The sequence below is a fragment of the Cydia strobilella genome, chromosome 2 (assembly GCF_947568885.1).
Source record: "Cydia strobilella chromosome 2, ilCydStro3.1, whole genome shotgun sequence".
Lineage (NCBI taxonomy): Eukaryota > Metazoa > Arthropoda > Insecta > Lepidoptera > Tortricidae > Cydia > Cydia strobilella.
Window position 1 is genome coordinate 25380679 of NC_086042.1, and position 13057 is coordinate 25393735.

The window sequence follows — 13057 nt, forward strand, 5'->3', positions numbered from 1 at the left end:
GGCTTTCTAATTGATTCTAGCATCTACATAAAAGGTGGAAAAACACCACTTAGGTAGTATTTTTTCACTACCAGTTATGAAGCTGATTGAATTTTTTATTTGGCCCCAACAAAACTGCCCATAAAATACCCCGCAATAAACCGCTAACGAGCTGAAAATTCCTCAAAGGAAAACTTTACTGTGTTAAATACAAAAGGACGTAAATGCATTTGCTTTTGTAGCACCCCCTCGCCTTTCTTAGAATCCTCTTTTCGGAATATACTTGGAAGACGCTCCAAATTAGTCACTTTGTAGCTATATTATTGTATTTTTCTTGTATCTTTTGTTCCCAGATATATAGTATTTATTAAGAAAATATACGATATAAAATATAGGCATAAGTATTTATCCTGATACAATGAATTTGTAAACAATGTGATGACCTGTTTCTCTTTTGATGGGCTTATATTAAATTTGCATAAGGTCAAAGGAATATTGGGTACTTCAGTTACTTGTCATTTATTGAATTACCGCCCGAATTACTTTTTACTGAAATCCTCAAAAGTACTCGAACATAAAAGTGCTTCTTGTCAGCATTGTCAGATGGTGAATGAAGAACTTAGACGTGGGCAATGACTAAGTACCCAATGCTATTAAAGCAAGCCTTTCAGTAGCCGCAACCAAACGTCCCAGCGGTGGCGGTATACGGAGATGACGTTCCAGCGGCCGAGGCGGACCGGTTCAGGGAACCGCAAGATGCCGGCGCCGCTGCCGCAGTCGAACCTGGACGACAACATTTACAAATATATGTACACCTTACCTTAGACCGGCCGCGCACTCGCTTGCCGTTATTCAGCCTCAGCCAAGCGTCCCAGCGGTGGCGGTATACGGAGATGACGTTCCAGTGGCCGAGGCGGACTGGTTCAGGGGACCACAGGACGCCGGCGCCGCTGCCGCAGTCGAACCTGGACGACAAAATTTACAAATATATGTACACCTTACCTTAGACCGGCCGCGCACTCGCTTGCCGTTATTCAGCCTCAGCCAAGCGTCCCAGCGGTGGCGGTATACGGAGATGACGTTCCAGTGGCCGAGGCGGACTGGTTCAGGGGACCACAGGACGCCGGCGCCGCTGCCGCAGTCGAACCTGGGACGAAAATATTTACAAATTACCATACATTATATTAGGATTCTTCGTGAGCGTCAAGATGGCGGGTGAACTAAGATTTTTTAAGAGTACTACCTACCTCAATGTATCTTTAATAGAAATCAATGTACAGCGAGCTGTAAAAGTGCATACCCACTTTATGAATGGAATGTGGCACTTTTGCAGCTGGGTGTACCTCTCCCTAACATTAGCTACTTACTTAAAAAAAAGGTTCATCTGCCAACCTGACGTCAGTGTGTATAAAAAAGTAACACTTTCATTGTCTCCGAAGTAAGAAGCCTAAGCTATGTTTTATGTATTTCATAATTCATAACACAGCTACGTCGTAGCTGTCACGCGTGTGACAATGTCTCCGACTTTCGACCTTCAAAAACTTTCTTTGTACACGCGTATTGACCAGACATAATCGGTATTAATTTTTAAAAGTCGGTTGGAAATATTATTTTACAACGAGACCAGTAATTTATCAATGTCAGATATATTTTCTTTTATTCACGTTTAAGTAAATTAGGGACTAAAGCGTGACGTTAAAATAATAGACTTTAAAAAGTCTATAAATCTACATTAATTCGTTGAAAAATGATGATGAATTTGTATTAGTCCAATATGAACATTAACATTTTAGTCAACTTTAGGATCGTCTAGAGGCTCCTCTCATAAGCTGATCACATGTGTATGATGATTATATATTGATATTTGTATGTATAATGGTATTAAAATACAAATACAAGTGATAACGTTTTGACGCAAGAAAGAAATTGTCATTATTCAGAAAAAATATGGAAAAAACGCAATGGGTAACTCACTTTACTGTGCATGCGCTTTATCAACTTCTGGTATACTCGTACCTTTATCCTGTACTCGTGTTTGACTAATCCTGTCAGATTTATTTAGCCTAAATCCGTCAAAGCAAAGTCACCATTTAGCAGCGCACGCAAAATCCATGCAAATCCCTACAAAACCAATCATTTAATTGCTCAAAGCCGAAATGAACTGTGATACTGCATCGGACTAATTAAGGGGCACAGTGGTGTTATATCAGTACGTTAACTTAGTACCATTGCTGCAGCGGCACTGGTATCTAATTAGCGGGTAAACCTTACTGAAAATACACCAGGTCCACGGGCGGGCGGTCTGTTAAAGGTGTTGCTGTTTTAACGAGTTTTGGCCAATTACAGAAAGCCGTGTTACAACTGTACTGTAACTGTAGACTATATTATACGAACGTATATATGATATTTTGATGGAAATCTTATTCTGTATAATTTCACAACACATGTCCTTTTAATACAAGCAAATCCTAATCAAAAATGACATTACCTTAGGACGACTTTTTAGTAGGTATAAATAAGCGAAAGGGTTTTGTCATTAATTATTAAAACGATTCTAAGTATACGTGTCGTTTATGGCCCACTGAAAATCAGTCAGTCACGCGTGGTCAAGGTCAAGGTGACGTTAGGATGGCCACAGCAGGTGCATTAGTGAAACAGTGCAATATTTAGTCAGATCAAATGTTTTTCTGAGGTTTACTTGTTACGCCATTCCATTTCAGCAGCGACTGTTAGGAAATCAAACACGCGAGCGACAGGACAAGGGTACAATACAATAATACGCAAAAAATCTGTCTCAGCAAATCAAAACAACCGCAATCCCGCAAAACAAACCATTTCCTGTAAAAGCTGGAGGAAATTTGATAACCCCCGTGCACTAATTAACAGTTACAGCCCACGGCTTTGTTCGGCTAACTATTGAATTCGGATCGGCGTGCTTTACATTTTATCTATAAGTACGTGTAACATGTCAGAGGCTCCCTTTCCATGTTAGCATTATATGTAAACATAATATTGTTCTATTTTGAGTCGGTTAAATTCCATTCTTGTGTCTCACGGTAATTCAAACAGCTATATTTCTTTTCATATCTTAAGTGGACCTTGTTATTTGAAATTCTAGATACACCACTTGGAGAGTTTAGCTGATATAGTAAACCAATATATTAAGAAACTTATTTTTAAAATAATTTGAACTTTATTTCAATGTCATAAAGCTTTTTGCGTTATAAATTTTTGTGCAAAGTTAGTTTGGTTATTAATTTCAAGTGTTTGTTTAAAATACCAACTCGGATTTCACGGTAACGATAAAAGTTAAGTTATGACTGTAAAATATTATATGCAAAATTGAACCATATTATTAAGAATTAAAAAAGGGCGTATCCCTACAATATGTGTCTATATAGAAAAACAAAGACGTTTAGAATAAAAATTTTAAAGACATCCCACCGACGAGAAGGAATAGTTTTGGCTACACCCATTAAGTAGGTCAATTTGGACCTTATGTTAATTAGGAAATAAAGAGTAATTTGTATAGGATAGTACGGAATCATGAAATTCAGGATTGGTTTAGGTGTTACCAATGGGGTGCAAGGAGTTTGCTAGAGCGGGGAAATCGGGATCTGGGAAGGGATTTCATAAAACCCCTTTGCGGGGAATTCTCGTGGCCATTCGCGGAGCGTTGGAAGAAGTTCTCTAGTGTAGGTTAGGTCTATTTAGGTTACATATATTGTGTCCTGGTCTAGATTTTGCTAGTATCTTATGATGCTGGTAGAGTTCGGATTGGAGCATAATATGGTGTAATCTATTGTGGGGTTTAACTTGAATATTTTTAGAGAAGTGCATTTTAGATTGTGTTTATTTAGTGGGTTTAATTGTTTTATTGGTTTGTGGTTTAAACAAGCGCTAGTGTTTGATATAATACTAGTGAGGTCTAAATTATAAATCAATAAATTTATTAAGATTGTAAAGTTTGTTTTGTTCATAGTGTCATTTATAAACTATTTAGTGAATTGTAATTATTAGTTGTTTGTTGATTTGTGCCTAGACAAGTGCTAATGTAAGTAAATATATTGGTGAAATTTTACTTACAAATCAATATATTATTAAAGGTTGTAAAGTCATGTTTGGTTCATAGTGCAATTTATTAATTTATGTTTTAATTGTGCTTAATATATATAGTGTTTTGACCTGGATTATTTTAGTGATATTTAGCACTGGAATGATTTTGGTTGGAGTACTTTATATATTATTTTAAAGTTAGTTTTGCAATTTATCTCACAGTTTTCTTAAATAACTTATGGGGTAGAGAGAACTAATTCCGATCCAGTACAGTGCTGGGCAGATGGAGAGATAGGGCGGGTACCTTACGGTGACAACGACAGTCTTAATTCTCCTACTGTGCATTTTGATAATATCAGGTGGGTCCCTGACAGTTCCTGGGTTTACAAGGACAGGTTCTAACCCCTGGGGTCTGGACAATTTGGGTTGTCATCTAGACTTCTTAAAAAAGCCAGATTCTAGACCAACTATCCCATTACCTTTTTCCCGACCTACATCGGCTGTCCCAAACCCTATCGCTGATGCTGGTCCACGTGGAGAAATAGGGGGTCAGTTCTAAATCGAGGTGTCTCCACTCGTCTTAGTTAGCTGTAGCCTAGGAATTTCTCATTGCACATCGAGAAATTACGTGAGTAAATTAAATGTACATCCCGGGATGTTAGTTTGCAATTATATCGATAGATTAGTTGGTTAGTTTAACTGTTAGGGTTAGAGTTTATATTTGTATGGTTTAGGGAATTGTAGGATTGATCAAGGTTTATAATTTTTATATAACAAAGCCATTAGATCTTCACAGTAGTTAGCTAGGTTCGCTTCCGATATATTTATGGCTATTTAAACTACATAGTACGAGTATAATTATGGGTTTATGGGTTAAATTTAAATAGAGGTAGCTAGGATGTAGTGTGGGTTTAGGGATTGTTAGAATTGTATTACATACACTTATTTATGACTCATTGACAAACCTGACATATTTATGATTTTGAATATAATTTGGTCCTTTGCAACACTACTGGTAGAAAATATATTGTGGGAAAAACATAACAAATAACCACAATATAATGTAGTATTGTAGAATCAATTTGTTTGTAAAAGAAATATTTATTTTGCCTGTCCTTTGGCAGTCTGTATGACGATTTCATTCTGTTTTCTAGAGATCTGTAATTTTCACATTCGACCTTAAAAATACAGGGTCATATTATCATAAAACTTTATTATTGAAAATATATATCAATGAGTGATTTACCCAAGCTAGATCGATGCAGAGCAAGATCGTGGTTTATTTTGGTCCGAAAGGTGATTCAAAATGACTACAACTATAGTTTGGTTAATATTATTTCATTGAATACCTACTAAGATATATTACAAAATTACAGTATTCTGGGAAATTGGAGTGGATCAAATACAGCTGCTCTAACTACCAGTATTTTGTTATGTTAAATTGTCCCTTTGATGTCCTCTCATTTATGAAGAAAAATGTCATAAAATAATGTTCAGGGCAAATGACGAAGTAGCCCTGTCATTATGAAAAGATGTCCCTTCAGGACCACATGATAGTTCCTTCAGAACTGGGGCGGGGGTCTGCCCTAGCAACTGGATGATGACCACGGATAGTCGCGGCGGAGCGGGCGACATCTATACCCCAAAAACAAAATATTTGTAAATTGTGACATTTATTAGTGATCGTACTTTGACCATCTGACTATTACATTCGACAGACTACTTATTTTGACATACATTATTGAAGACTTAACTAAGACATTCTTCAGACTTATAAAATTATGTTTTACATACTATTTATTGATTACAATTTAAATCAGGCTTTGTCTGATTAAGACATACTTTACATTTGTTTTACAAACTGTCTTTAAACTTGCAATGACGTTTCTAAATTCTCTGACATACTTTACACTGACATAATTCATGGTTTATTAATTACTTAACATTATTAGGATTTTTAACTGTTTTATTCATAACTCTTTCCTATTATGCGAAAAGGATTTTGGTTACTATTAACGGTTATGACGAAGGGTTCTACATAAACACAAGACGATCATTTGGCCAATTTACTGATCCAATTCAAGATATTAACTTATATAATTAGATTTGCGTTAGGTTATTTACATTATTTTATATTAATTAGTAAAGGTAATTTCGGATTGCGGTATTTTAAAGATTTTTAGAATTTTAGATTTTCTTATTGGAATTAGTATAGTATAGTATTTTAGACAAATTTAGGGTTAGCTAGGTAGGGTAAATTAGGGTTAGTTAGGGAGACAGGTGGGAGAGTGTTACATACGTAATGAAAAATATTAAAGGTAGCGTGCTGCTACGGTTTTGTTAGTTTTGTATTAAGATTTATCTACTTTCATATCATGACTTCCCTATTATATGTTCAGAAGCGATAACCTAATGGCCTATAATTAACAAACCTTCTGTGATTGAATCGTAATTTTTACTATATTTTAATTACATTCAGAACATTTCTGAGAAACAAAGAAATTTGATTTGGCCTCTATTCTAATATCAGTCGAGATGACGTTTTATTTATGGGAACCATTTATGAACCTCATTTCATTCGTTTTATAAACCCACACTCGTATTTTAATTCCTTTCTTTATGGAGCAGTCGCAAAACTACTATATATTGAGTTGCGTTCATACCTAGAATCCTCAAAAATAAATCTTTCGGTGATAATCTGACTGGGTCGATCGCAAAAAACCGTCTTTTACCGTTAATACTACATTTGCTAAATTGTATTGTAATGATTGTATTGGATTCAATATGTATGTAGTGGCGTAGGCACTCTTGTTGTAAGTAAATGTCATCTGATCTTCCAACCAATGGAAACTAGGCCTAGACTAGGGCTCGGTTTAAACCAGCCGTTTTGCCATTTTCCTTGTTGGTTTCATGATGTTTCATAACAAAGAGCTCAAAGATAACTGCATGGCATTTGCAATATCAAAGTGCGGCAATGTCATCAGTATAATCTTTGACATATAACGTTCATAATGGCAACTTATACGGACTCTACCAGCGAAAAACTGGGTACGGAATCCTAAGTAACTAAATCAAAAAGCACTTTTCGGAAATAAAAACGGGCCGGTTCCTTAATCTTCTTGGAGCTAAGCCTACAGCTATTATCCCTTCGGCCAGAGCCTGCAATGAGTACTTTGATATAAAATCGATAGTTATTATCGGAACAAAGCCTGGCTCGGCAACTATTAATTAGTCTGTTGCTAGTCGGGCTTTGGATTTAAGTGCTAAGTTCTAACCTTCGGATTCCTATATTATATTTCGATATTTATTTATTTAATCTTTATTGCACAAAGGAAAAACCTTACAGTACAAAAGGCGGACTTAATGCCATAAGGCATTCTCTACCAGTCAACCTTAAGGCTAAGCAGAGAGATTGTGGGCGGCGATATTCTAGCCGTCTTTTCCTAGAAACTTTGCAAAATTACATAAGTATTAAAAAAGGATGTCAGAGAAAATTATACACGTATTATGTAGCTGCTGCTATTAATAATATAGGTTTACTATTCAGTCAAAACATTTTAAGAGTCACACGAACCTACCGCCAAAAAACCGCTCCCATACAATCAAAGTTACGCTCTTATTTTAAAACGTCATTTTACGACTTTCAGTGCCAAGTCCCCATTTCCAATACAAATTGAACCTTGACATGAACATCTCTGATATTTGTTACTGTTGTTAAAAATTGTTAGGTATGAAAAAAATTAAAGCGTTAAACTTCTAGCTCTAATTTCTTTGTATTACAATCTCTGTATCTACGCAACTTAAAACAAGATATAGTTAGGAAAACTTTCTAAACTGAGAACCAAAGATAGATATAACTCCGTAATAGATGGATACAGTCTAAGGAAAAAACGTGCCTCGAAAATCAAGAAAATTTGATTCTCGTTCAGAGGGCGTTACTAGCTTTGGCCAACTGTCGTATAGATGGCGTTGACGGTTTCGTTTGTTATTTAACAATTTTAACGCATATCAGTGAAAGAACATGGGTCAAAATCATAAAAATAATTAATGCAAATAAAAAAAATCATTTATCTATATTTAAATACATTTTATCGTATTTTTATAAATATTTATTTTTAGTTTTAAAGTGTGTCGACAGATGGCAGTGAATTTACTGGGGTTACAAAATTTACTATGACAGTACCGCTCTAGTATAAGTTACTCTATGCTGAGAACATTTGAAATTCCATCGGCCAAATACGGGGAACACTGCAACTTGTCATTTCCCTAACCTTTTGGGGTTCAATGTCCTAATACTAGAACAAATTACCTCCAATGAAATTTGAATCATTATTAAATGGAACAGAGTTGCTTTTGCTTTGTTTCGTTTGATTTTAAAAGAAAGCAAAATCAACTCCATTTTCTAATACCATTAATTCAAATTTTCCTGACAATTTTTCTTGTTTGGTGGGCCGCTAGAGGCTAGGATACAAAGTTTATTTAAATTTGAAACTATCGGCTAACCTAATCCCAATTTAGCGAAGTGAGATACTTCTAGGTTTAAAAATTGCGTGAATATTTCCAGCGCCGTTTTACAGACCATTTGCGGCCATAATTGGATCAGGTTCACTTCAGGCCGCTAAACGAATATAACTGAGTTATTCGTGACGTAGCGAAAAGTCGGTCATAGAGTTAGGTGCAATTTAACGTAGTATAACTTGCGAGTTTGTTGTTAAACGTGTAGTAGGAATACGAGTACGTTGTTCTATGTGTAAGCATGGACTCCAGGAAGCCAATTCTAACACATTTTGACATCGTCATGATACCTGAATGATGTATTTTTAGGGTTCCGTACCCAAAGGTTAAAAATGGGACCCTATTACTAAGACTCCGCTGTCCCTCTGTCTGTCCGTCTGTCTGTCACCAGGCTGTATCTCATGAACCGTGATAGACAGTTGAAATTTTTACATATGATGTATTTCTGTTGCCGCTATAACGACAAATACTAAATAGTACGGGACCCTCGGTGGGCGAGTCCGACGCGCACTTGTACGGTTTTTTGTTATACCAGTAGGTATAGTACCTATATGTACCTACGGACAAATACGAGCAAAATGCACGTGCGAAAGATAACTAACAAGCTAACTGGACCGTCCACTGACATAAATATGAAATCTGAATGATCTTGCTTCTTGCTCGTGCCAATACATGTACGGACAAGTACGAGCGAAATGCACGATAATCGAATGACATCATTTTTACATCAGTGTACGTTCGAATTTGCGTGTATAGGTATGACATAATTTAGATATCATTTTGATGTCAAATGTACGCTCGAATTGGCCTCCAGGAGTAGTTGGAAGTTTATGAAAATTAAATCAACTGTGGCTAAACGGTTGGTGTTTAGTTATTTGTGCAATCTAACATACTCGTAGGTAAACTCTGGAGTTTGTAGTTGAACGTGCTTTCTACGGTAGTCTATGTGGTAGTTCTTGGTATAGCCACGTAAGGAACACTAGTAGAAGTTTAGGAAACATCAATTAACTTTGGCCAAATGGGTGGTGTTAATTTGTGTGATGTTTTCTATCGATGTACTTACAGTAACTTATGAACTTCAGAAGAATGTCACCTACTTAAAAAAAATTGCACTTGCCAGGTGCTTTGTGCTTATCAATGTTTTTCGACAAAAAAAACATGTTAATTTTTTTTATGTGAAAAGTTTATTTCGCGAGACTTTTCAGGATAGTTAATTCGAAATAAGAATAATCGTTGAAAGGTTAAGAAACCCTTAATGCAATATGATCATTTTTCAACCCTTGACATTGCATAATTTGCCCTGTTCAATGTTAAAGTGCGTGAAAATACTCCAGAGTGCCTAGCTAAGAAGCCAATCGTTTACGCCCCGTACCGAACGATACGTTAATGTCTCTGTCACACTAATATGGAAGAGTGATAGAGAGAGATTACCGTTTCGTTAGCCGCGGAGCGAACGATTGGCATCTTGGCTAGGCTCCCTGATCTACCAAATGCGCTACGAATTATTATATTTAGTGCTAGTTGAACGTACCATCAGCCGTAAAAGTGCATGGCGACTTTATCAATGAATTCTTTTATGATTTCTCCATGCAATTTCGCAAGTCACGTACCTGAGCTCGACGTGGCCGTTCCGCAGCAGCAGCGCGAGGTAGTCCCCCGACAGGTCGTCGTGCTCGCCCGTGATGAGCAGCACGCCGCGCGTGCGCTCGGGCCGCACGCGCAGCCGCAGCCGCACGCGCTTGTACGCACCGCGGAGCGCGCGCAGCGCCAGCCACGAGTGCCCTGAGAAGCGCGGGGTTGTGATTTTTGTGTCTAAAACAAAGAAAATACATTTATAAGCAGATGAATTTCCATCTCAAGGACGAATAGGAGTTTATTTAAAGAATCAAGTTTCAAGGCTTCACTAGAAAGTCACAAAAATCAGCGCTTTCCGAGAGTCACGACTACATACGACAAAACGGTCTTTCACTTCTGTCAGTTACCTAATTCGAAAAGGAATCTCAATACTTAAAATACAAACAGGCAAATTTTGGCAACTGGCTTCCCCGAAACTACTCGTCGCCTCGCCTACTACTCGTACTTTCAAATTACAACTATTTCTTGCTGAACATGCAACAGATAATGCTCAATATTGCACGTAATTAATTTTTAGTGTTCCGTACAAAACTTTGTTCACGGAACACTTATGGGATCACTTCGGTATTGCAAATCGTTATAATTAATAAAGAAAATTATAAAAGATTTTTTAATGAGTAGCTTTTCATTGTTACATTTCTCTCAAACTATTTCATTTCGGGACTGGGATGACAGTTAAAAAAAATATTCCGGTAAAAAATTAATTGTGTTAGTTCAATTTACAAGTAAATCAGTCACGCCTGCCAATCCCAAATTCAGTTATCTCAACTGAAATCCAAAGGGTGACAATTGTACATTATATTTTCAGATTTAATATTGCATTAAAGTGCACTTAGCGCCAAATCGAATGACACGCCCGTTGATGACGATAACACAACCCAGGACGTTAAGTGGAACGATTGGGGAGGGCGCTTCATTATGGTAAGGAGTGCTTATGCCATGAATGTACAGTCGTCAGAGTAAAGCACTTGACTATAGTCAAAGACGATATAATAGGATAGAGCGGTACTGTCATAGTAAATTTTGTAATTACAGTAAATTCACTGCCATCTATCGACACACTTTAAAACTAAAAATAAAGATTTATAAAAATACGTTAAAATGTATTTAAATATGGATAAATGTTTTTTATTTTTATTTGCATTAATTATTTTTATGATTTTGACCCATGTTCTTTCACTGATATGCGTTAAAATTGTTAAATAACAAACGAAACCGCCAACGCCCTCTATACGAGAGTAGGCCAAAGGTAGTGGCGCCATCTGACCGAGAATCAAATTTTCGTGATTTTCGATGCACGTTTTTTCCTTAGACTGTATCCATCTATTACGGAGTTATATCTATCTTTGCTATAGTGGAGAACTTTAACACTACATTCTACATAGATGAAGGTGACCTATAGTTAGATTCAGCTATGAAAGTAGTATTCGACCCAACCAAAGTTTCGGTTTTGGTTTCGGCATAGAAATCATGTTTCGGTAGAAAGTTCGGTATCGGTCAAAAACCTGCCGAACCTTTAAGCCGCACCGAAACTGTATTTTCGGTAGTGTCCGCCCGTAGTTTCGGTTGGTTTCGGCACCAAAATCATGTTTCGACCCAAGTTCGGTTTCTCCCGAAACCGGACCAACATCGAACCTTCATCGTTGGTTTCGGAAAAAAATCCAGTGCTAGTTGGAATTAGAAAGCAAAATAAATAAATAGGTAAACTTTCGAGACAAATTTGCGTGTCGAGCTATCGTAAACGGATCAGTTTAGTGTAGCACACATTTATTTTTCTTTGTCCGCCACATTTTCTAAAAAAACGAAGTTTTACATTTATCAAGCCCTTATTGTCGAACGGATGGTACCTAACACTGATTTAAACTTTTACGATTTTTACTCATTATTATTACAACGACGGGACTTAATCGCGTAAAATACATCCCTAGTGCGCAAAACGTTCAAGTTAATAAACAAGACCAAGTGCGGGTAGTTCGAAAAACTTGCGCGCCTAGAAGATGTTGATGTCAACTTTAGCCAGTCTTCTCCGAGACCACGGGGACGACGCCGTCCTCGAAACGTCGGAGGTATATTTAAAACTTATTTTACGCGATTAAGTCCCGTCATTGTGAATAAGGTTGGTACCTAGTAATTCAATTTTGTCTACTTTAACTTAAAATATAGAACATGACAACTTAGGGAACAAATTACAAATCAAACTATTTTTCACCACGCTCGTAAAGACTCTCTTTGTTACTTAAAAACTGACGAGCCAGTTGCATTGAGTGGCCAAGGATAATAAGTCATATTTTGAGTTGTTTCCTCACGTTGGATGATAGAATTGAATTTTGAAGGTTGATTTTGAATGATAAATATTTAATAGCGTTCATTTGGATTTGATTCATTTCATTTGCAATGTTTAACAGTAAGTACTCTTATTATCCTCGTGTTAGTGCGGTGATAATTTTTGTGTTTCTGTGTGGCTTATAGCTTGTAGACATAAATGCTGACTGTACACCACGCGTCACTTGAGACGCTTATGGCTTCCTGCTCTGTCACGCTCGCGCCCCGAGGGTGCGAATGCGAGGGTGCTGAAAAAGTTACGCGGCGCGAATCGAAACACTTTGCGTAAATTAATCGAACCCTGAAGATATATATTATCTGCTAGGAAAGTAATCTACTTGACATCGGAAATCTTTATTTTAATTTTTTAACATGCAGATACGTCTGCGAGCGATACTCCAAAATCGAAAATCTTTTTTTAACGTGTAGCTGACTTCGAAAAATGTCCTTTTCAACTTTTGGCGGCAATTTTGAAATTCAAAATTAATTTTACTACACTACCTCTGGTAGTGTCCTCTGTTTCTGGAGGCCAATTCTAATTAAACAATTT

The 13057-nt window shown here is 36.9% G+C and overlaps 1 protein-coding gene across 1 annotated transcript in view; it reads right to left on the bottom strand.

Annotated features, from left to right (window-relative positions):
• LOC134754451 (pikachurin) overlaps positions 1 to 13057 on the bottom strand; it is a 173940-nt gene that overhangs the window by 65893 nt on the left and 94990 nt on the right. The window contains exons 7-8 of the mRNA XM_063690786.1: positions 10161 to 10362; positions 982 to 1126 (exon numbers count right to left, since the gene is read on the bottom strand). Of these exons, the coding sequence (XP_063546856.1) occupies positions 982 to 1126; positions 10161 to 10362 (347 nt within the window). The remainder of the gene's footprint in view (positions 1 to 981; positions 1127 to 10160; positions 10363 to 13057) is intronic.